The 25,765-nt window shown below is 41.0% G+C and overlaps 1 protein-coding gene across 2 annotated transcripts in view; it reads right to left on the bottom strand.

Moving 5' to 3' along the window:
* Nucleotides 1–2,534: 2,534 nt before the first annotated feature.
* LOC115764156 overlaps nucleotides 2,535–25,765 on the bottom strand; it is a 62,439-nt gene continuing 39,208 nt past the window's right edge. Inside the window, exons 3-7 of one of the 2 annotated variants that reach the window (XM_030707032.1) lie at nucleotides 14,908–15,056; nucleotides 13,575–13,666; nucleotides 13,207–13,317; nucleotides 3,135–3,404; nucleotides 2,535–3,076 (exon numbers count right to left, since the gene is read on the bottom strand). In XM_030707032.1, the coding sequence (XP_030562892.1) occupies nucleotides 2,699–3,076; nucleotides 3,135–3,404; nucleotides 13,207–13,317; nucleotides 13,575–13,666; nucleotides 14,908–15,043 (987 nt within the window). In that variant the 5' untranslated portion in view covers nucleotides 15,044–15,056 and the 3' untranslated portion in view covers nucleotides 2,535–2,698. Of the gene's footprint in view, nucleotides 3,077–3,134; nucleotides 3,405–4,208; nucleotides 4,663–13,206; nucleotides 13,318–13,574; nucleotides 13,667–14,907; nucleotides 15,057–25,765 lie in introns of those variants that run through there. The other variant, XM_030707033.1, reaches the window with a different exon arrangement.

The following is a 25,765-nucleotide window of genomic DNA, read 5'->3' as shown; positions in this document are numbered from 1 at the left end:
TGGTAACGGCGCCATCGTGGCAATACCTGAGCTTCAGCCAGGCCAGCATATGTTTGTATGTCCTGCCCAACGGCTTGGGCTGATTCGTGTTAAGTCTATTTTCTGCCTGTTTGCATACCACTCGCCACTTTTGCTGGCAGATGCCATTGCATGTACTTAGAAGCAAGTACTATATGAAAACAAGGCCATCTCCACCGTTTATAATGCCGTGTAAGTGTGGGATTGGTAAGTTAGTGTGTGCTTGTAGTCAGCTTATTGCCGAAATTATGCAATGATATTCGTAATTGGTTTTAATCCCCAAAACTAAAATAGCAGCATAATTGGCACTGCACACGCAGCTGGGTATGAAATAATTGTTATGCTAATTGAGCGAACTTACTAAATTCGACAGGCTTATGGTTGGGGTCTTCTTTACGCCTCATGAGTGCTTTTGTATATGTGTGCGATTTTATTTAGCTCGAATCATACTTCTCTCTATAACAATGAACACATATCGCACATATATTTAATCACACATAAGACACTTTTTTGAAAGAATATACTCCCAATCTCTTACCACACTAATTCACACAATTTCGAATTGGATCTCATAATGCTGAATTAATTTTGTGTGGCACATTTGTCAATCTAAAGGTAATTTAACCTATTTAGCGTATTTGAGAAGCTTTCAAGAAATTTATAATTCGAAGCATTTACATTTTTGCTAATAAAACTAGTTTGAGTAATTGTATTTTATTTCTTTATTTCGTCATATAATTTTGCCATTATCGTTTATAATTTTGAGCTTAGTTCTTTACGCGTTGGCGTTTTCTTTTTTTTTTCTATGGCGTGCTTTGATTTGTTTTCAAATTTTATTTATTTTTTTTGTGGCTTTTCTTACCACTCATAAATAATTTATAATTATGCGTATTGTTTAACATATATTTCTGTTACTGTTTTGACTTTTCTCGCTCTTTTGAATATTTTCGCTACTCCATTGTTTGTTTTGTTTTTCGTTTCCTGTAGTTTAGTTAAATTTTACATTTTAGTTTTTGTTTTCGTTTGCAAGACGTTTTTATTTGTATTTGTATTTTTTTTATTTGACAATTTGATTTTCTTGTTTGATTTACAACTGTTTAGCTTGCTTTTCATTCAGTTTTGCTTTAAATATAATTTTCATGTAATCTGCCTATTTCTAAAAGAGGTTTATGCGTCGCAAAGTTCAAAGCTGCTTTCAAGAGTATTTGATGAACTTTGTGGAATTTGCATGGCATGCAGAAATTTCCCTTTTCTTATAACTAGAAATTTACGAGGATTTTGCACAGCACATAAACCTCTGCAATTAACCCTATTTATAGATTTTGCTCTGCTTCAAATATTAGTTTTTCTTTGGTTTACAATTATTATAATATTATTCAACTAACATTTACTCTCTAAATTCATTTAGTTTGACATTTATTCTAATCATGTAGTTATATAAATTTATTTCAATGTAGCCTAAAATAAAGTTCATATTTTGCAGCCAAAAAAATGCTTCACAACAAATACGAAATGTGCAACAAAAAAAAAACGAAGCCACAAATTAACCACAATGCGAAAATTCAATTAAAATAACTTTACTCCCATTCATTTTATTTATTGGCATTTTCATACAATTCTTTTTTTTTTTTATTATTATGTCATAATTAGCCTTTCATTCGAACATTAATTAATATTTGTTTATGTTATTTTTACTTTACGCGCCGTGCATTATTGCATGTATCTATTGTTGTTGCGTTCATCTTGTTTATGATTTTCGTTTTGCCTTGCATTTTTTTTTTTTGGTTTGTGTGTTTATATTTTTTTTATACAAATAATATTTACATAGCTTACGTGTCTAGGCTGCGGTTGTTGGAGGGTAGGGTGTACTTAACATATAATTATTTTTTACTTATATAATATTAATTTTTTCTCTTTCGTTAGTTATAATTTAAATTAGGTTGCAAATGAGTTTTTTCTTTTTTTTTTTTTTTGCAAGTGCATGTATTGTTTATTTTAGTTTATTGATCTTTTAAATTTATGTTTGTGTATTTGTGTTTTATTTGCAGATTTTGACATCACACCACGCCTTCAACATGCATAATGCGTGTATGCATTAAGTATATATTTTTATTAATTATGTAAACATATTTTCGTAGTTGCGCTCGGATTTGTTGTGCATGTGTTTGAGCGCAATTAATTAACCGCCGGCATTTTGTAATCACTTGTTTTCAGCTCAGATTTTATAAATTTGCAATAGGTAATTTAAAATAATTGGATTTTAATCATAATCTTAACATTTCTGTTGCGGCAGCGTGAAAAATATTCATTTTAAATGCACGACTCTGGCGCCGTTCTTTTTTTTTTTTATTTATTACTTTTTTTTTTTTTTTATTTGTTAAGCGTACAACAACAACATAAGTTATAAGGGTTACCCACAAGGACATGCCGCTTCGCGTTCACAACGCGAACCCGTTTTGAAAACATTTCTTTCTTTATTTTGTATTTTTAATGTTCTTTTTTTTTTTGTTTTGTCTTTTGCTTTTTTATAATTTGCAAGCTGCACTTTTGTGCATTGTTTGCATTTGTTATTTTTTAATTACACTTTGCGGGCAGCTCGTTCGGAGCCTGTGCTTCTTGTTGTTGCCGTTATTGTGTCTGCTCGACCATTTGCTTATGTGGCATGTCCAGTGTGTCCTGGTCACAGCTGTGCCGCCGCCAGGGTTGCCACGGCCAGAGTCAGCACGCCGATAGCACTGCAGCTGCACTGTGCAGCGCCGGTGAGTGCTGAATTATCCGGATCGCCATTGACATAGCGTTTGGAGCCCTCGAGGCCCAGCAAATTGGGTGAAATGGTTGTCGGCGGTGCCATGCTTAGCCCAATGCGCTGCTGCACATTCTTGTGGAACACATGCAGTATGGATACCTCGCAGAGCAGCAGTATGCTGGTCTGATATTTGGGCATTGCCTGGAAGAAGCCCTGCAACACCTGGCTGTGCGGATAGATTTCCAGGGAGGAGTATGTGGTCGAGCCCTCAAATGCGTCCTGCGTTATGCGCTGCAGCGGCGTTTTGTATACCTGTCACGGCATTAATCAGCACCTGGCGATTTACTACAAATCTTAAGTTTGTACCCACCTTGCGGCCGTTGATGTACCAAGTGATATTAGCCGGCGGATAAGAGGGTCCCACTGTGCACACGGCCTTGAAGTTGTCGTTGACGCCAATCACCTTCTTGTCCACCTGCATTGCCGGATCGTCTTTGGGCAGCTCAATCACCTGCATGTACGCCGACCGTATATCGGTATGGAAAAGCGGTGCATCTTCGGACACCTCACACTGATAGCTACCGGTGAGATCTCGTGTGACTCCTTTCAGTGTGACCGACGTTGCATCCGAGTTGGTGAGCTGCAACGAGAAGCGTCTCTTTAATTAAAAGGCGAATTTCAACCGCAGCTCAACCTTTGAATTTCTTAATTCAAATTGATTTAAAAGTAATAAATTGCATTCAATAGACGTCATGTGGCATGAGCATTTTGTTGATTATACTCTTTGCCAACAGGTTTACTAAGTATAAACAGAATTTAATTCAGAAACGAAAAGTAAAAAAAAAATTAACGACCATAAATTGGAAACTCATATTGATTTTTTTTGGTCAATAAAAGCTGAACAGACAGTTTAAAATCCTGCTTAAATCCCTGAAATATATTTAATCTGTTTTTAATTGAGAATAGAGTTGAATATGAATATGAATATAAGGCAGCACAGAATTCCACACACAAAAATGAAAGTGAACTGGAAATGTAATAATTTAATAGACAGTTGCTTTCAAAGGTTGCGAGGCAACATTTAATGAATGTTCATATATATTAATCAATTGCAATTAATTGCACATGCAGGTTTCAAAACCACGACATAATTTATGGTCTCAGTAGATTTAACTGGACAAGAAAACTGTGTCATCATCATAGGAGAGGGTGTAGAATCTTCGTTAGCATATTGGCAAACAAATTCTTGTTGCTGGCAGCCTTTTGGCATTTGTTCTGATAATTGGCAGCAACCGCTGGGCCACTTGGCCCAACTCGAGCGTAGCCTGCTGCTCAAAATCCACTTCAGCACACCAACAGCAACAGCACTCGCGATTAACGTGTGTGTTGTTCGCTTTGTTGCAGATTTGAGATGCTTGCATTTAAGTGCGAACAACCCTTTTACGTTTTGCATATGCCGCCGCCCAATGCTGCACATGTTTTTTGTTCATTTGCATCTATACTAATCCTCTCTGTGTTGCTCCGCCTGCCCTCCACTGCCGACTGCCAGCTGCTAGTCAATGCTCCATTGTGTTGGGCTCCGGGCGCCCACTGCTATTTACGACTGTTTCAACACTTTAGCGCATTGCTCTCCTGGCTTTCTATTTAGTTGCCGCTGCCATTGCCGTTGCTGCATGGTCATGTGTTGTTTTCCGATATTGTTTTAGTTTGTTTTTTTATACTTGTTCAAAAAGTTAAAAGAGTATATTCGCTTCAAGCAATAATTTTCAAGTGCTTTTGGAACTGAAGACACTATTATAACCGGACACCCATCAGTCCGCTTATGGAAAAGCTACAAAGATCTTATAGAAATAGAAACAAAATAAAATTTCACGCATCGACAATTTCTCTTAATTAAACAAAATAATAATTTTAAAATGTTCTTTAAGAGATGAAATACTTCTTCTTGGTGCGATTTTACAAAAAATGTCGTTGATATTTAAACAATCAAACGAATTTCATTTGCATCAACACAAATATGAAGCGGAATTCTATGTGAACTATATTTGTCAAGAGTGAGAGTTCTTGTATAGTTATTGGAGAGTATTGAAATAATGATGAAAAGCTTGCGTCGACGAATATTGACGGGTTATGGGAATTGTCCGTAAGGGTAGCTTTCACTGGATATGTAGGATTGGTTTTGTTAAGAAGTCAGGAAATTCTTTATCTAAATATATAGATACTTGAAATTTCATAAATGATTTCTGTATATTCGAATTTGAATGAAAAGCTGTTGATGAGCGCCTCTATTTTTAAAAATTTCAGCTGATATCATAGCTAATGCTGTTTTTGCACTGCGAACGAGTATTCTGCAGTCGGTTCCACCCGACTTCAACATACTAAGTCCATTCGTAGATAATACTATCGATAAGGGAGCCACAGTAGCTACGCGAGTGCCGTAGCAAATGCCATCGCCATCAAGCCAATAGCCACAGCTGGTTTAGTGCTCGCGGCTCCTTTTTGGCATATTGGAATTGGCATTGGCTGCTGGCTGTTGGCTGTTGGCTCCCGGACCTGGATTCTGGGTGCTGGGCACTCTCTGGCGGGTTGTGGTTTTAGTGGCTTTTGGATTTGTCGACGTTGATCTCGTTACGCAATCGTAAAATGAAAACAAATGTGAAACGTATTGATAAGGTTATCTATATGCTCTGTGTGCGTGCTGTTCGCGTATGTGTGAGCTATGAATAAATGTGCGATATGCCACAGAATCCAGCTTAGTAAGAGCCGCATTTGGCATCCGGGAACACGAGTTATGAGTGCAACATTCTAGTTGCACTGCAGCAGCACAGCTGCATATTTGCAGTCGGAGTTGGAGCAGGTCACCAGTGCCTGTTGCACAGCTGGACGGCTAGCGATTATAATGTACAACGTGAACAGGATAAGCCGCTTTGAATAATTATCCCAGATGCATGGCGTTATCTGTGGGCATAGCAGATACATAAGCACAAACAATAGCCAAACATTTTAAAACTCTATGTCAAATATTTTCTATTACTCCCGTATACTCTATGTGAGTTGCAAATAAGTATACTCGTTTGCAAAGCAATAAGATAATGTTGGTTTTGTGTCTTGATTGCCATTCCTCTATCGAAGCAGGAGACAAACAAATATGGAATTCACTAGGATCATGGTGTATCAGGATTATTTGTGATGTTAGCCGTTTTCGAGCTATAATTACACATTTTTTAATGAGCACTTCTGTGAATCTAAGCACTGATCTGAGCACATTTAGCTGACTGCAGAGCATTAAGCTGCAACAGTCTTGCTTTTTTTTTTTTAGTTTTTAGCCAGATAATTAGATGCTCTTTATGAAGCTGCAGCTGCGACTGGCTGTACGCTCAACCCATTCAGAGCATTAAATGGCGTTAATTATGTAATCAAACAGACATATATGTGTGTGTGTGTGTGTGTGTGCAAACATATACATTTATATTTGTATGTAAATATTGTCCCTCTACAATTTATTTATTTAGCTGTTTGTCGTTGACGTCGTCGTTGTTGTGCTCTGCGGCTGGCTGGAATGATGATGATGGCTCCTGCGCCCCACTTTGTTGTCATATTTATTTAATTGCATATGACTTTTGTTGTTGTTATTGTTGCTGTTGTTGGTGTGCCGTGCTTCGTGGCTGGCGGAAACGGAAGTGGCAGCGCCAGGAAGCGCGCCAAACAAACGCAAATGTCTGCCATTTTGAGGAACTATGTGCCCGGTCGAATCACAGTCACACACACACACACACACACGCACACACATTTTAGTTACTCATATGAAAATGTAGCGACATTTGTAGCTGCTCTGGCAGGCCGTAGGCAAGAGAAATGAATTCTAACTAAGCCCCAACTCAACTCAACTCATCTCAGCCCAACTCGACTCGAATCGACTCAGCTAAACTGAACTCAAGTTGCTTTTGTTGTGTTGGAAAAGTTTTTGTCGTTGCGCTTTTTTTCCTGTTTTTATTTATTTGTTGGCTTTTAATTTCTATTTATATTTTATATTGCTTTAGTTGCCGCAGCTGCAACTCTGTGGCATAAAAAATTATGCTACTAAAGCGCAATTTTGCATTACAAACATACGAGTATGCACGTGTGTGCTTGTGTGTGTGTGTGTGTGTGTAAGTGAGTGTGAGAGTAAAGTATTGTTTCAATAATTCTGGCTTTATGAAATAATAACTTTACTGCAAAACCGCTTCGCCGGCTGAGCAGCCAACGTCGAGTTGTAAGAATACAATGAATTTCGTTGCAATGCGCCCCTCTCGACCCCTCCCCGATCCTACAGTGTGTGTGCGTGTGTGTGTGTGTGTATGGCCCACACTCGAGTACTTTTGCAGCTGCAGCCACGCTTCTCGTTGCTGTTGTTGGCTCCTCGCTGAGTTTCCGCTGTTTGTTGTGCAGCAATTTTAATTTTGCCAACGCTGTCGCATGCAGAACACACACACACACGCACACACATAGACACACATGTCGGCACACATACAAGCGCATATAAGTGTGTGTGGCTCAGCTGCAGCCTCGTTTGCATGCAACACTTTATGAATTATTGCTGTATCAACTCAAGTCGCGGTAGTCAGCCAGCCACACACTCCACACACACGCGCGCACACACACACAAGGACACGCACATGCACACACAGGCACACACATGGGCACGTATTATGTCATTCCGAATTTCCGTTGCCTCGAGCTTTGTTGGAACTAACGGCGCTAGCGTTGGCGGCTCGTTCCCGCTTCCATTCCCGCTTGCATTCAAAGCTCCCGTTCCCCACATCTCCTCCCCCTGCTCTACAAGCCAATCCCGTTCGCCTTTATAGTTGCCCGTTGGCATTTTACAACTTTGACTGCCTAACGCGCTGAGCGCAGTACGCAGTGCGCCTGGCAAAAACCGACCACAAATTTACTGAATGAGATGTTTCCGGTGCGGTTGTTCTTCTTCTATTTGTTGCTGTTGCTGTTGTTGCCCATTTGTTGTTGATTTCGTTGGTGTTGTTGCCGTGCTGCTGTGAACAATTTTTGGTGTTTGGAAAATGCATGGCTTTTTATTGTGCTCATTGTTGGCGACGGCGGCACACGCCATGTGAATGCCGTGCCAGGGAATTGCGCCGGGATATGGACAGTGTCAGATGGACGGACCTACCAGCTAGTTACGAGTATATATCTATATATATGTATATATGTAGCCATGCTCTGTGCTTGTCTTGAATGCAATGTGCATTTCGCATTTCGCAACTCGCATTTTTATTTATTATGTTTATTTGCAGCCATTTGTCAACCATTTTTGCCAAGGCCGCCAACCACATTTTCAGCCACAACAACAAATACAATCTGCAGCGTACAGTCTGTAGCATGCAGCTTTACTAATGGTAATTGAAGTTGCCAGGAAAAACTGATATAGACAAGGTAAAGAATTCACTTCCCAAAGTTTAATAAAGAGCACTTAACGCTTGTAACCAGCTAAAAATATGAAAATATTGTTGCTTTTATGTAGCTTGATAAATTTGAACAAAAACTGTTGCAACTATGATTTATCTTGAATTTTCATTTCAGCTAAAATTGAACTGCAAACTTTCATCTTTAAGGCTTAACTATATATATTTTGCAGCTTATCTCAATTTGAAGAAAAGAGAGAGTAACAATTTGATATATCATAGCTTATAAAGTATTTTCGTAAATGTAACAGATTTATGTATTTATATTAATGCTTGCGAAACGAAACTTTAATAATAATCTCTTACGTAAAAGCACAACTTTGTGCTGTACATGCAAGCTTTGCAATTACTTTTATTGCAGGCATAAGTAAACTTTGGCTTTCTATACACATTCAATGCATTTTATTACTTTGCACATATCACTTACGTTTGTAAAATGTATTTTAGATTAATGAACGAAGGTTTTATTAAAGCATCTCGAATGTAGTAAGTAATTTTACTTGCTTAATATAAAACTGAAGCATTCTGGTAAATATAATTTGTCGCTACGAACATATTCAAAATGATTTATCCTGACTGGCACAGCTTTCACTGTAAGAGCTAAGAAGCTGATATTTTTGCTGTAGTTCTTTTATCACGGGTTTTAAGATTTTCCACCCGCAAGTGGATAAATCGAATAATAAGGTTGAATAATACTTTTTTGTTTTCCATTCTTTGTAAAAATGATGCGTGTATCGTATCTTTGATGGGAAATGCTCGTGAAAGGTATTTCGTTTATTTATTAGCTTCAAGCTGCACTCTATGTAAACTATAACTTTTATAGGGGATATGAGTGGTAAATAGCTGTCTTAAAATTTGAGTAAAATCAAGACTAGCAACATTAAATTAACTTGCAATAATGGCAATTTGTTATGAAACCTTAAAAAAAAGAGAATTAGTAAAATATATCACTCTCCAAGCAGTGCTCAATTAAACTTTTGCAAGTTCCAAGGCCAACGACTGCGACGGCTACAACTAAAACGCTCTGAGGCTGTGGCCTCGCCCAGTGTGCATCTAATTAACAACATTCAGAGCTGTGCGCCTACCCACGAGGAGCCAGGGCCAAAACAAGCCAAATTTATCCAGCAACTGCGGGTGGTCTGGTCGGCTGGCTCATGCCGGGCGCAAAGTTTTTGGCCACTTCTGTTGCCGGCTGCGTCTTCTTTTTTCTGCAGGCGGGCGGCGAGTGCATTAATTTTAAGGGCACATTGCTGTGCATAAATGCGAGGCGGAGGCGTGTCGGGTTATTAACAATGTTAAAAGCAAACGCCAGCAACAACAACAATGCCGGGAGAGGACACTAGACCAGAGGACACTTGGTGTGTGACTGCCGCCGCCATTACCGCGAACTTAATGCGGAATAATTCCTTCCGTGTTGACAGTGTGCAAAAAGTTTTCGGGGCACAAATTTCTGGTCCGTCCGACCGACAAGGATGAGTGCGAGCAAGAGGACGAGGCCCAGGCTCAGACAGAGGCCGTTTGGTTGGTTGCTCGCTTCGGATTTTTTATTGTTGCGGACAATGAATAAGCCGCAAAAGTTTTGAGCACTTGGCATATCCTATTCCTGTAACTGGCACCCTATATTCCACTCTCCCCCCTGGCTGGCATATACCCGCCGCCTGGCACAGCGGGTGGCCCTGGTAATTGTGTGTTTTAATTGAAGATTGCCAACGTGGCTGACGACGCTGTCTCTAAATTAAAAATTTAATTACATTTAACATGATGATTATTATTTCTCTTTTTGTATAACCACAGCGCAGTAATCGTTGCTGTTCTTGTCGCGAGTGACATGCGACATGTGTGCCCAGGGGGGTTGGGGTGGTTGGGTGGGGTTGTGGGCAAGGTATACATATTTCTATGTTGAATGACTTTTGAAGTTTGTTGGCGCGTCGCGGGGGTCTACAATCAGGCGCCCCTTGCTGTCTGTGCCCATGCCTTGATCTGCATACATTTACATTCCAATAACGCTCAAGTGGACGACAGAAGTGCACTTGGTCGGTTGGTCGGCTAGCCACGCCCACGCCCATGCCCACGCCCACGCTCCCGCCCCCGCTGACAAGTGCATTGCATGTCAGTCACAGCAGCAGCAGCAGCAGTATCAGAAGCAGCTGCCATTCAAGTGTTGTCCCGAGCACGAGTGTGACTCTGAATGCACGCTTATCGCTCTATATGGTCTGCCTACATACACACACACGCACACACACACACGCTGACATACATGCACACATGCACACCGATATAAATGCATATGCATAATCATAATAGCCACGGCCTGAACTTTTCTCATTAAGCGTGTTTAGCTGCTTGAAATGATTTAGGAAAAGTAAAACAAGTCAAGTTATAATGTTTTAATCTCAATTATGGTACTTGCCACCATTTCGCCTGCATCTCTTTACTTAGCCCGACTTGTCTCAGCCACCGGCACATTCGTATTCCCACACTCCAAGTGCAGATTGTACAGTGATCACTCTGTGTGTGTGAGTGTCATGTTTGCCTTGGCATAACTTAAAAATTCCATTTCAATTTGCATTTGTGGCTCTGGATGGCCTTTGAATTTTGCCTTCGTTAGCAGCACCCGCAGCAGCTATCAATGTAAATTAGAAAACGTGGTGCTTCATTTCGATTCGTTGCCTTGGGGTGTGGCATATTTTCATTTTCGTTTTCTTTTTCTTTTGCTGTGTTTATTTTTTCACTTTCAAAAGCTGCCTTTCAATATGACCGACATCTGCTGCTGCTGCTGCTGCCAAGCTGAGAATAACCTTCAAACTTAATTGCAAAGCGCACGTTTGCTAAATCATTTGCATTAACCAATGGACACGACGCTCGCCTCTGACCCGCCTCTCACCCATCTTGTTGCCTCTTTCTGTGGCTGTGGGCTTTTTCACCTTTTGCGGTTCATAGCTCATTGCATCTCAAGTAGTCCGTTTGTTTTAGCACAGAGAAAAGCGAATTTGCTTAAATTAAAAATTGTAGTTTAGTCCTTAATGCCACTTGAGCATGCCGCGCCCCTAAGTAGGCTACACAATATGCGCATTGATTCCAATGCCAGTGGAGGGTTTTTAGTTTCCGATCCGCTGACTATATGAACCACGGCATCAAAATATTCAGAATAAAACATAAAATATAATTAACATGAAATGCTAGCTGCTTAAATTGCTTCACCAAACGCCGCCCCTCCCCCTCAACCAGTTACAGGCAACTGTAATCGAAATATTTAATTAGTGCGAAAATGCTTTTGAATGCCAATTAGTGGCAAATTAACATTTCCACAGGGCTGCTCGTATTGAACGGAGTTTTTCTCTCCCTCGTTTTTATAATTCTTCTCTTTGTCTTTCTTTTTATTTTCCCAGCTACCGCATAGAGCGCAAATTAAAGACACAATCAGAACAAATTAATCAAGTCCGATTGCTGCTACCGCTGATTGATGTGGCCTCTTCTGCTCCTGTTCCCCTCCATCCCTTTGGGTTTCAAAGAGCGAGACAGAAAGCGAAAGAGAGAGAGTGTGCGAGTGAAATGGCAGACATTGACAGGATATGGTGGGCGGGTGGCAAATTATACTCATAAGCGCATATTTCGCCCTGTTTCGCATTGTACTATATGGGGTAAAACAAACATTGCCCCATCTTCCGGGCCCTTCTCTTGATGCTATTATTTATTATTATTTAAGGTCGGCCACTTGCGAATTTGAAAAATGTTCCATGGAGTATTGGTAAATGAGTTTGGAAATTTTATGTGCGGGCGAATGAGTTTTCAATTTATATTTCGTGTTCAAAAAAATAAGACATGCAAAAATGTTGTTCATGGCAAATTCGATTTTATTTATTTATGATTATACGACAAGCGATTTTTTCCAGCGCCTGTGGCGCATTGTAGGGTGCCCTCGGGTATGTGGGTTGGTCAATCAAAATAAACGCTATCATTTGAATTTGTTAATCATAATTTAAAGTATTATTTTATAAGCTTGAAGGAAAAGCAGAAAATTGATTTAAGTATTCAACTAATATGCGAGCCTTGGAAAATGTTTCGGTTTGAGAAACATTCTAAATGTTGTCCCAAAAATGTTGTCGCTTTGCACTTGGCCCGCAATTTATTACGTACTTTGCGGCTGTTGTTTTTATTAATGAGTGCAGTACAGAGCAAGCACTGGGGCTCTGCAGATATGATCAACTATTACATGCCTTACATGAAAATCATTTAAGCTCCACTTACTTGGTAATTGACTACCTAAGTCAGAGAGATTGTTTTCTACTCGATGTAAATCAATCTGTGCATTCATTACAAGCTGTTACGACGTACGTTCAGAAAGTAATACACCCAACTATATTTGAAATATAGGGTATATATACAAACATGAATGCGAAACGTATTCAGCGCGAGGTTGCTCTGCTTCAGTTGCTTCTAGTCGCGCCATAAAATATTTTGCACATTGCGCAATATTTCAGTTAGTTGTATTCGCACTTTTCAAATTGTGCAGGACTCACACACACACAGTCACACACTCACACACTCACACACTTACATGACACTGCCAGAAAATGGCAAATAAAAATTGCGCATAACTGCCAGCTACTGTGGTTGAAAGAGTGAGAGAGGGAGAGTAAAGAAAGACAGGGACAGCGTGGCCGGCAGCTTTATTGGTGTTGTTGTTGCCGCAGGCTGCATTTGGCGCCCCAGTCGCCATTGTGCACATTTAAATAAATATTTACACAATATTTGAATGTTTTCGCAATTCCATTTGTTGAAATGCAAACTTTGCTGCAACGAACAAGACACATACGCGGCACTACGGCGGGAAATTCTGCCCGATTTGTACGTTTAATTGACAAAAAATGAAAAAATGAAAACACAATAAATCTATTTATTTAATAACAATCGGCGTGCTGACGCCTGGCTAAGAGACCGGCGAGATAAGCCCTGTGTGATCGCATGCTTAATTTCACTTACATCAACATTAATGCCTGCAACAGGAAAGACAAATGTGGGCGTCGCCTCGCGTGGTACATAGCGATAGAACTCTTCCTGGCCAAAGTACCAGCGCACCGAGTACAGCGCCGCCTGCAGAAAAAGAAGAAGAAGCAGCGTTAATGAAAAGGTTGACTGGATGGCCGCCAACAGAAGAAGAAGGATACGTCCTCGACAACGAGTACGAGTACGAGTACGAGCACGAGAATAAGGACTACGACAGCGAAGACAAAGTGCTAGTAATTATAATAATTAAACAAGCCGTCGCCGTCGTTCTCGAGCCCGTGTCCGTTCCTGTGCTCATTCCCATTTCAATTGTCGCACTCATTCCCCAAGGAAGTCTCACTTACCTTCTCCAAATCGTATTGACAGGACAATGTCGCTGCATTGCCCATGATGACTGCTTCCGGCACGAATATCTTAAGATCCTTCAGTCCATGAGCTGTACAAGTGAAAAAAGGAAAGCAAAGCAAAGGATGAGAGATACACATTAAGGCCAGCTGAAAAAAGTAATCAGCTTATGATGCAGTCCTATGTCCATTCCTGTTAACATTGCGAGCCATTTAAGTGTGTGTTAAAGTGCATCGCATCGAGAACTTTACGGCGAGCGGAATCCATTGGACTCATGGAAAAGCCTACGGTTTGAACTCGATTATGTCACGGCATAAAAACTTAATTACACGCGCTCAGGGATCGGATGCGCGAGCAGTTGGAATTGTGGGTGTCTGCAGCCGGATCCGTTTACATGTTAATTTATGACAATGCATCGAGCAGCACCGTGCGGCTTGAATTTAATGCAATTTATTTAATTTTTATTTTCGTATTCATGTGCATTTTCTTTTTTTTGTCGCCCTTTGCTTTAATTGAGAAATGTGGCGCATGCTCTGTTAAACAATTAACATTGCATAAACGTGCGCAACACGGCGTATGAGCGATGCGGCATAATGAACTTAATTTGTCGCCATTTAGATGGACGGAAAAAGGGTCTGACTGATTTGGACTTTTATTATTTGTATTTGAAATACAAATACGTAGTTAGATAGTCCGTTACCACTGCCCAAAGGATAAAATGTTTATTTTGATAATGTGGATAACAATAAAAGGAATGTTATATTTTACTTTGACATGTGACAGTCGTGTAATCTGTTGCATAATTGTTATCGCTATGAAATCAATCGTATTTTAAAATCTATCAATGATTTTATAAGCGTTATCCCTTGACGGCATCAGAATAATTGAAAATTATATAACTCCTGAAGAGTAGAAATGCCCTCTCTGAAACTGGTCAATTGGCTGACCCCAATGCGGTAGGCCGAATTATGGCAGCTTTAATTGAACAAACCAATATTCATCAAACGCTTTACAGTTCAGCTCGACTGGTCGTGGCGAGTGCCGGGTGAATTATGTGTAATATTTTATAAATTGACTGGTTAACGAGTGTGCGTGCTTTTTTATGCACGAGTGTGGGTGGAGTGCAATGCATAATGTTAACAGTCATGGGGAAAATTAAATAATCAATTGTAACCACATTTGAGCACGTAGCTTGCATAATAAATGCAGCGGCAACAGCCGACAAAGAGGCACAAAGGGCAGGCAGACAGACAGACAGACAAATATACGAACTTAACTAAACTATTTTATGAATGTAGTATAAGCTACACTTATTTGTGTAAGCATACTTACCGCTCGGCAATAAATTGGAGATTATAATGCAGCTCAAAGCCAGCATATTGAATACTGCATGCAAAGCGGGTAAGCTTTGCCTCGGTCTCAGCACGCAGGATCTTCGTCCTTTTACTTTTCCGCCATGGCTGCCCATTTTTATAGTTGCGCTGCAAAGAGTTTGAGAGTTAGACGCATGTGTGAGTAAAAGTTGCAACTTGCATGTTGCAAGTTGTATGTAATCATATTTGAATTGATGCTCTCGTGCTTATTGATAACTGGCCTGGCCTGCTTGTTAAACTTGCCACATGCACCCTGCCACAGCCACAGTCACAGCGACTGCTGTCGCTGCCGCTGTTCCCGTATAACGCACATCCTTTGTCAGTTTGACAACTTTCTAAGGCTTTTAAATGACACGCGTACGCAAGTTTCAGCAGCGTCGACGTGCTTAAAAACTTTGCAGCAAGACAAAAACCTTTAACTAAGCAACACAAACACACACATATCAACACGCATACGCACACACACACACACACATAGACTCATGTTAGCAATACCCATACGCAGCGTGCACCAGCAGCAGCTCGATGCACAGTGTGATGGAAGACGAGCACCGACCGGTGTCTGACATTTCAAATAGATTCAATGTGTGTGTACGGGTGTGTGTGTGTGTGTTTGATTGGCAGTCGAATAGACAGACTGACGGACAAGCAGACATATGCTCAGAAAGCTGACCACAGCATTGAAAACAATTGTCAGCTGCTAGTTGCAGTTGGAACTTTCCTGACGACTTGGCTGTTCGGTTTGCTGCTCTTCTTGCTGCTGTTTCATTGTATCAATTAGACCGCAACTAACAACAACAACAACAACAACAGCAACAACAACAACAATAGCTACGATAGCAACAACAAGCAGAAAAACAAGATATCGAGCAACAGTGTTATGCTGTCGTGGCCACAAAAACAAAAGCTAATGGTCAAAAGTTACAAATGTGGCACATTGCCAAGCAACAAAATTTGATAATGATATTAAGGCATTAACTCAGGGCGAGCTAAGAACTTAAGCCTGGCGTCAGGACTTAGAGTTATTTGGCTCTTTAGCAATTCGAGTAAGCAGCACATAAACATAAAGCTCTGGAACGCAGCTTAAATGGCATTTTCAAAAAACACAAATACATACTCCAATACGCACAATATTGCGTAAAGTGCCATTAGACGGGCATCGGGTCGGCTCGTTCGCCAAGCAACTCTCCAATCATTTTGTGCTTTTAAGCGAGAGACTCAAAGTTATTGTCCCTTAACCACAGACAACAACAACAAAAAAAAAGAAGGCAGTAACAAAATACAAGAAAGCCATTTAACTAACTACTGGCTGAGATGCGAGCTGTGCATTTTGCAAGCCCATCGAGTTGTCGGAGAAACCTTTTCGACATTTTATCTACAACCATAAGCGTTTTGCAAATTGTCCAGGATATTGGGATGCGTGTCCTTCGATTTGTTAGCCGGCATGCCTGCTCTCATGTGAGCATTTAAATTAAATTTAAATATTATTGTTGGCAAGTCGATTAAGCCCGGGTCATCATTTCAACTTTAATGTCTTTGTTTTATGGCTGTGAACGCCGCAGCACGCAGCTATATGGTATACCGGGCAGCGTTCTAGGAGTCAGTCTCCGTTATGATGTACCAATACAAATGCAAATTCCTTGTGGTTGTCATGACCTTATCCCATGCTCCCGCATTCCGCCCAACTACTAGCCCGATTGTTATTGTTGGCTGGTTCTGCTGCTGCTGCTGCTTTTGTTATTGCTCATGCCATGGGAATTTCCGAAATTTCTATTACGCATAAATTTTATAACAACAAACTCTCAATTATTTCATTATGATTTTAATTAAAATTTTCGATCAGAAACATAAACTTCGCTACTGCGTCAATATGACTGCCGGACGACTTCCGACCGACTGCTGTGCCCTCTAGCCCTTTATTTAAGTTACAAATCTGCGTTAATTTTGGGCTGAGGAATTTGCTCATTTTAAATTTATTTAAATTACTTACTTTATATATAAACATTTTCAAATAAATACACTTCCTCTTTCTCAAAAAAAAGACCCTTTCTAAAAGTATTTCAATGAGTTAATCTTTTTTACTGAAAGTTGTTTATTCTACAATATACATCTTCTTTCTTAAAAATCGAGAAAAAGGGTGAGTAAATTATATGAGTATATTTGCATTTTTGAAAACTCGATTCTAAATGCAATGGTCCGAGGAATATAATTACAGAAAAACCTGTTGTTTGAGTTGTCTCTTTTTTGTTTTATATAATTACATGCGCATAACTTTATGATTCTTTTTGCTGATTTTTATGGATACGAGGCATAAAGAAAACGTTTCGGCACTTAATAATTCAATAAATCTTGATTTTATTCTATTTAAATGCCGTTTTGTAGACAAAAACCAAACGAATTCTAATGGCAAAATGTTGAAAGTATAATTAAAAAAGTTACAGCTAAGCTCAATAAAAGCAACTCGCCTTCTGTGTGCGTGTGTATGCTTGTGGGTGTATGTGTGTGTGTAGGGCGACCCTAACTTTTTTTTAAGTGTAATAAAACAGTTGATTATGACGTCATTAACGCAAGTCTAAGCACGCTAGCAAAATGCCGGAAACTCTGAAAAAATAATCAAATTAATTTTTTATGTAGAAAGTTTGCAATTTACCAATAAGCCGCGAACTCATCATAAGAGCTGAGCCTCGGAAGCTGCGTGAAGCTTAGCGCGGAGAGAAGATGTAGCTAAGGAGGGCGTGGTAGGGGGGGGGGGGGGGGGGGCAGAGGGTGGCAATGCTAACGTTGCTTATTCAAATTGGAAATTCAATTGAAAGTCAAATCAAAACAAAACAAACGGAATCCCGTGATTGACAACATTTCAACTGATAATGAGCACTTTGCTTCAAGGCCAGAGGAACAGAGAAAGAGAGAGAGAGAGAGAGAGAGAGAGAGATAGAGCGAGAGATAAACGAGAGTTTGAGTTAAGTGAGATGAGAATGAGATACAACAGGATGTGTCAGCACTGCTATCGGCACGAGTATAGGTGCTGTCTGTACTTGTAGGTGGGTACTGACATTTCTTTCGTGGCATAGAATAAAAAAAGAGAGAGATAGAGAGATAGAGTGCCAGGTCACAGATGGCTGACTGGTGTCCATGACGGAAGTCATGACGTGCAACAATGCTGACCCAGCAGTGAGGCTGCGGCATCCTGGCTGCTCTCAATTGCCAACACTATTGATTTCAGTTTCAGTTTCAGTCTTAGTTTATTTAATGCCAATCTACGCCCTTTGAGCCGGCCACGTAGCCAATTTGCAGATAGGTATCGCCAATATGAGCAGAAATTGGCTTGCTTAGCCGATTAAGGTGGGCTTTAACAATGGCAACTTGAGTCCAGGCTCAACCATACTTAAAGTGTTCAGACAGCCGTGTGTCGGGGGCCATCATTCACGTATATACGTACTATATGATTCATTTGTTAATCGCCAGCTGTCAGACCAGCGCACACAGCTACACGAAAACAATAATCGCAAGTCAAGAGAAATCGCTGCCAACACACACACATATATATATTTACATAGATATGTAGGAAACAAATACTTATTTATATAAAGCGTTAAATGCGCCTTTGATTGATGCGACACTCGCTCAAGGGCCACTCATTAGGTTTAGTGCCACAGTGTCTGCCACACACACGATAAATCCAGCTGCCAGGCTCTGCAGAAGTTCCTCAGACTGAGGAGCCGAGCCTCTAATCAATCAATCTGTGTTTATGCTTTGCCTCAGCACAATGGCAGCACAAAGGGAAAAAAAAGAATAAAGAAGAACGAAGGCGGCGCATAATGAACAAAGCGAAAAGCGAAACTTGGCGAAACAATTGCCTCAGTTGCTGCATCGTTTGACGAATGCCCCCAGGCAAATCTCAATCCAAATACGGAATACTATAATCGGTTCCATGCCACTGGTTAGCCAAGCATCAAGAGTGCCGCACAATAAAGGCAACCAGCAGCCACCAAAAATTCCTTCTATGTTTGCTTTGTGCGGCGTTGGCGTTTTTACAACTTCCGTTTCTGGGACAGAGTTCATCACAGGTTCACAGAGTGGCAAAGGCATTGGCGAGGGGATTGGCAACGGCAAAGGCAAAATTCCTGATTGCCAATGAAGGATTAATACGCCGGTTGCTCCTGTTCCTGATGCTGCTGGTGATTTGAGACGCTTTGATTGCAGCAGCGTGTCGCTGCAGGCGACACTCACCAGGACCCTGCGGAAGCTTTGTGTAATGACACAAAGGATTGCAAATTGCCAAGGCACTTCCTGAGAGGACATTGATTTTGGTTTCATATTTTCTTTTTATGATAATAGTGTCAGTGTTGCATGCAGATCATAGCCACAACTGCTCGACTTGGTCAGCAAGCATGGCCACAATCGGATCCCAAGATTTGGCTTTAATTATAAGTGGCAGACTAATGAGTTATTTGCTATCCATCACAGATAGTACAGGATGCCCCATTTGCCGTAGCCTCCTGTTCAAAATTGAATCAAGTACTAAATGCGGTTTGCCATTTCGACTTGCAGCTGACTCCGGCACCAGCTAATTGCTGCACTGAGTACATGCGGTCGATGCGGCCGGAAGTGGCCCAAATTTGGTTGGCCATGATGATAACGCATTGCGCAGTAATATGCATATGTAACATATAAAAATAGATAACATTCACAGAAGAGAGTACTAAGTAGCCGAGCGAATATTGTCATGTCCGCCTGTTTCTTTCTATAAGAAGTGTGCCCATCTTTTTCAACTGCAATGAATCGAATGACTGAATGAATCGAATGACAATATACAAACAATATTTCGAAAAATAATCGATTGTAAGCACTAATAAAGCTCAATATTTTAACTCTCTCGCTCAAGGGTTTGTAGACGCTTCTCTAGATCAAGATTCCCATCACAATATTAACATGGGGGGAAACCGTTGACTCTTGATTCGTTGAACTTTAGGTATATTTTCAAATAAGCGTGGATATCGAGATAGTATGGACAAAAGTAATACTTATCTAAAATTTGGAGCAAGTGACTTGTCCCGGACATGGCAGCGGAACACCCGCTGGTTGTTTCAATAAGTTTTCAATAAGATCAAATAATGCATTTTCGACATTTTGGTATTTGTACTTGTAAAGAAGTTGTATGTAAAATGTTTGGAACCAATTAAAGATAATTTGACCAAACAAATTTTCAATCAATATTGAATCGGGATTAACTGTTACTAATTATATTCACTCGACCCAAGCAGGACTATTGTGATTGAAAGTGCATTATGGTAAAGGGTAATATTAGTTAATGCAATGAAAAGGGAAGTACATAATGTTGTTGCACAATCCAAAAGATAAAGAAAAATGCTGTTCATTGTGTTGCAAACTTTATCGCAAAGTTATTATAACAGAAAAGGGTAGAAAAAAGCAAGCTCAAATGAGTTGACATTTTGAAAGCCAAAAAGTTTGCGCACCCACGCAAAGATACAAACAGATAGAACGCTAGAGAGGGGGTGAGATTGCGAAGCAGAGTTGGGGAGAAAAATAGAGAGATGGAAGAATAAAGCCGAGAATCAGATGAAAGCCATCTGAAGTTTGTATTAGTTAGTTGCTGGCAATGCCAAAGTCCAAAGTCTGCCGTCCGCTCGGCTTGCGGGCTGGCTGAGGCAAACACGGAAAATGCATTTGCAACTCGAACTGTAAACCTCGAAACCGATAAATCACATGGTGAAAAACGGGCATTAGTATATTTTGAACAAAGGAAACTTAAAGGATTCAAGCTCTGACTGTCCGTCGCTGCCTGCTGTCGGGCTGCCGGGCTGCCGGGCAAGAAGGCAATGACGAAGTCCAGACGACGCCGGGGCCCTGTTTGCATTTGGCGCTGTCCGCTGCTATTTATGAAAATAGTTTTTGGAGCAAGTTGCTCTCAGAACCGACCCTGTCGCTATTGCTCCTCTCACTCTACGTCTGTTTATGTGTGTTGTGAAAGTTTTCTAACCACTGAAAAGTTGGGCAAATTGTGGCCGAACAATGGACGGCAGTGTTGTGATTTCTCGGCTCCAATTTCAATCATTTAAGTTGTGTTGGCAACGTGTGGCAGCACGAGCTAATAATCTTTGCCGTTTATCAGATTATCGGCTGGAAATTCAATACATGTTTACGCAAGCACAAAGAAAGCTTCAAAAATAAACCGTATACCAGCAAATGCGAGTTGCATAAATATCGCAACGCTCGGGGCACAACTCGCATCAGTTTCCACGTCAAAGTCACTCACATGCCGTTTTCACTTGGTTATTGTTCATAAGCCACGGAATTTTCCATTGCCTGTCTATCGGCGCTGCTTTTTACTTGTTAATTTACAAATAAGCAGCATAATCTTGCAACAGGCAACAACCAAGCAATGAGGCAAGGCAGCTCACGGAAGATATTGGCTTACATTGCCCGCCGGGCTGAAACTTTGTGCGTATATCGTGACTGGCTGAGCTCAATTTAGTTTAACTTAAATAATTAATTACTTGCCGTTGCCTGAGTTATGAAATGCGCAATTAGGCGTATTTAATATTTAATTAAGGGCTTATAGCGATCCAACAGCAACAACAATCCAACACGGCCAACTAAACAACGCGTGCCCCGGTGTGCACGCAAACACACAGGAGGTTATGGCACCGGGGGAATGGAACGTGCCAGAGTGGGGGTTCCTGAATCGAGGCGACTGGATTAAGTGGTAGCTTAGGCAGAAAAAAAACAGAGGGGCGAATGGCATATAAAGTTCGCCAGGGAATAGGTGACTGAAATATTGCTGGACAGTCCGCGTTCGACGGTGCGTATACTTGATTTGCAAAAAGATACGCGAACAACACCACAAGCTATATTAAGAAATGTGGCATGGTGGGGGGACGGGCAAACAGATTGATAAAATTCAACTACGGGATAAGCAGCTCATGGAATAAAAGATGCTACGAAAGATTGCTAAGTGATAAAAGAAAGTGACTTGAACTGAATTTTAAGCTGGACAAAAAAGATAACCTGCGACAGGAAATGAAAAAGTGAATTATTCATATTAAAAAAATAAAATAAAATATAACGAAAATAACCAAATACTTTAAGAACTATTGAAGGTAGGTATTTAAGGTTCAAATAAGCAGCAAAAACTTTAAAGCATGGACTGGATATATATTTTGATGTTTTTATACCCTGTAACTATTGCAAATGTGGCTGTGTGCAAGTGTAAGTGACAGATGGACTCCAAAGCAGGATTGTCCATCTAGATACACGACTACCCGACTACTTCTTAATAGTTATTAATAATATTCATGTGTACTGAAAATCTTCTTATATGATTTAATAAATAAATTACAGCATTAATTCAATTCTGGCTCCTTACGGACCTATTCAAATACTTGGGATTAAAGAACAAAGTTTAATGCATGCATCGGTATCTTCATGTGGTTGCATCCTCATGTGTGCGTATCTTTTAGTAGGTATCTTGAATATATTCTCAGTTATTGGATCAGATAAACTTGTAGATGTAAAAATATGTTTATGAAGCAGCCAAAAGACATGCAATTGGCCATTAGGCAGCACTAGAAATACTTTCAGCTAGTTAACTTGCTGAAGATCCCATGTAGATACAGAGGCTATAAGAGAGGCACTGGCTGAAAGTCTTGATAATTTGCTGCTGCCGCCAGAGTTTACCATCCAGCCCTCAGTTGAACGATTTTTATTTTACACTCATCAAAAGATAAACGAGACAAGCTAATGACATTCGGGCTTAATAGTCAGGGTCGTTGAGGGGTACCGGGTAGAGCTGACAAGTGACGAAAGCGATGGCGGCAATGAACTGAAAAGAAAATGGCGGCGGCGGCGTCGCCAAGACAAGCCATAAAATGGCAGAAGAAGCCTTGCCAAAACAGAGAAATAGAGAGTGAGAGAGAGCAAGCAAAGAGAAAAAAAAGTGTTTGGCAAAAGACAGACAAGAGTTGGGCGTGGCCAAATATCTGTGCCTGGCCTAGAAAAGGGCGCAGCAGATAAGAGTCGTTTATGATGCCAACGTGCCATACGACGCATTCAAAGCCATCGTACATCTTAAATACACACATGGACATGTGTGTGGCAATGTGTGTGTGTGTGTGTGTGTGGGTGGATGTGTGCGTGCATGCCGCAAGACAAATTCAAATCCCTGGGTAATTAGGAGTTGCGTTCATGTCGTCGTGGTAATAGTTTTATGTTGCCACATTGTTGGCGACACGCTGCGTGGCAACAACAACAACAACAACAGCTACTACAAAGAAACAACAACAACAATGTTGACTGAGATTGAAGCGTGCCCCAGCCATTTTGGGGTTAATGTTTGTCTATGCCGTCGCTTGCGTGACATGCAAAGCTTCTGAATAGTTAGCAGCAACTGCTGCAACTACGACAGTCCGCCAACCCCCTCCCCAAAGGGGCCGATCCACACTCGGAGAGTCAGCTCCAAATCCGGTTTCGGTTCTATGAAATTTAGCATTCTTTGCAGCTGGCTCTCATCAGCTGGCTGCATTTAATTTAATTTGCCGACGATATTCCCACTAATTAACCCGTTGCTTAATTTCATTTTGTCTAATTTATTATAGAGCTGCACAAAAGTTGTGGAAATACATGTGGGAAATGGGTTTTTTTCTTTCGGAATGTAAATGGTTGGGGGGAAGGTTGGCTTTGTTTTGCTGGCTTATGTTTGCGCATTTGGCATTTTTATTGAAGCTAAAGTTTTGCGGCGGCTACATGGCCAAGGATATAAGAATACATTTCAACGAGGATAAAATTATACATATTTATTTTATTATGAATTTATGATTTTGTTTTTCTGCTGCTGCTGCTGCTTGTGCTCGGGCATAATAGAAAGCGGAAGCGGAAGCGTGAAATGAGCTTTTTGCATAAACAGCATGGCACACCAACACACACACACCAACACACACACACCAACACACACACACCAATAAACACTCACACATAGACTCGCGTTGCCCTTGCAGGTGGCAGTTGCTGTTGTTGCTGTGGCATTTTATGACACGAAACTCATAACTTTTGGGGCGCTGCTTATTTTGCTCATAGTTTGCCACATAAATTCACAGACAAGTCGCTGGCATCGTTGCCGTCATTGCAATTCTTCTTCTTCTTCTTCTTCTTCTTCTTGCTGTTGTTCTTGTTATTATTGTTGTGGTTGCGGCAGCCGCTGTACTAAATAAAGTGCAGCAGCCTTGCAGGCGCTGCATCGCCCACAAGATAAAGTGCCATTTGAAACTTGCGGTTGATATTTTTGTGCCATTTTTTGTTGTTTGGTTTTTTGTTTTCGAGCTAAGGCCGCGCCCATTTTTTGAAGTTCCTGAGTGCGCTTGCAAATTTTTTATTCGGCATTTGGCGCTGAGACACGAATACAACTGACATGGACCAAATATGCAACTCAGAACAGATTCTTCGTTGGGAAAACTTAGTCTAAGATTTGTTGCTGTTTTTGTTGTTGCGGATGGTGGCTCATTTGGCATTGCAGGTGATTAAAATGATCAAAGCGTCGGCGCTTGGCACGGCTAAATGTTAACGCTTTTTATGCGCCGCCTTAGTTATAATTTATAACAAGAAATAATGCGCCATTAAAACTTTGCGAGCCCAAGGAAAGTGGAAAGTGGAAAGCGGAAAGCGGAAAGATGCCCAGTTCCAGCCCCAAGCTGGGAGCTGTCGCAGCTGCCTCCCAACTTTGCATGCACGTGTTGAAAATGCTAGCGATACAAATCTAAGTCAAACTTGTGGCAGGGGCATGTGGCATGTAGGGCAGCTCAAAATGAAATCAACGCTGGCAGATAAGAATCGTTTGCGTTGCAAGCTCGTTAATACATTTTTGATGAGACACAACAAGTGGCAAACACTTGGTCAGGCCAGCGAGCAGGGCAGTATGGCAGGGCAAGTTATGAGCAAACTTCTGGCTCACACACACTCACACTCGCGCACACTCACATATATACTGACACACTTTTGGCCGTTTGCGTTGTTTGCCGTTGCTTTTGAAATGTTTCTGCCGTTGCCCACATAAATCAAAGCAGCAAACTAAAAGGCAGCCACAGGCAGCCGTGGGCAGCACGGCAGCCTGGCCGACAGGCTGACAGGCTGCCAGGCAGCGCGGCAGGTGCAGGCTGTATCAGGCAGCAACTACAGTTAAATATGTTGTAACAAATAAAGTACAGCAGTTGGCCAAAAGGGATCGGGCAAGTATATGGGTGGTTGGGGGGCGTACAGTCCACTGCTGCTACTCGTCAGCTCATTCATATTTATGGCATTTTTGCATTCAGCCGACATCATTTCGTAATGTAATGTGAAGACCAGTTACAGAGTGCTCTGCTATACCCCGTTACCCTGCGTCCAACTTACTTGCCCGTGCTACTTTGGCCCTGCAGGCTAACTGAAATCAAGGCAATTGGCACGTTGCTCATACGCAGCGTTGGCCCAGTGGCTGGGCCTGACTGTGGCTCTAGCTTGGCTGGCTTTATGTTTTGGTCATTTATGAAGCTCATAAATTACACAAAAATTTCTCCGTTGGCTTCTTTGGCGAAAATTACTCGCAAAAAAGGAATTGTCTAATAAACTTTGCAATAAATTCGAGCATAAATTTTGTACACAGCGTCGCAGTCGAACTTCAAGCGTTAAAACTATGCCAACAAAAGCCATTAATTCCAGTCAGCAGAAATGAAGTAAAGTGTCAGTTCGTGGACCGTGCAGACACTGGAACTGGGGGTCAGAAGGGTGGTCAGTCGGGCCGCCAGCAGCGGAAATTAAACACTGCTACC

The sequence above is a fragment of the Drosophila novamexicana genome, unplaced genomic scaffold, assembly GCF_003285875.2.
Source record: "Drosophila novamexicana strain 15010-1031.04,08,12 unplaced genomic scaffold, DnovRS2.1 tig00000817-arrow-arrow-pilon, whole genome shotgun sequence".
Taxonomy (NCBI): Eukaryota; Metazoa; Arthropoda; class Insecta; order Diptera; family Drosophilidae; genus Drosophila; species Drosophila novamexicana.
Note: the sequence above shows the minus strand (reverse complement) of the source record. Positions and strands in the feature narration are given on the sequence as shown.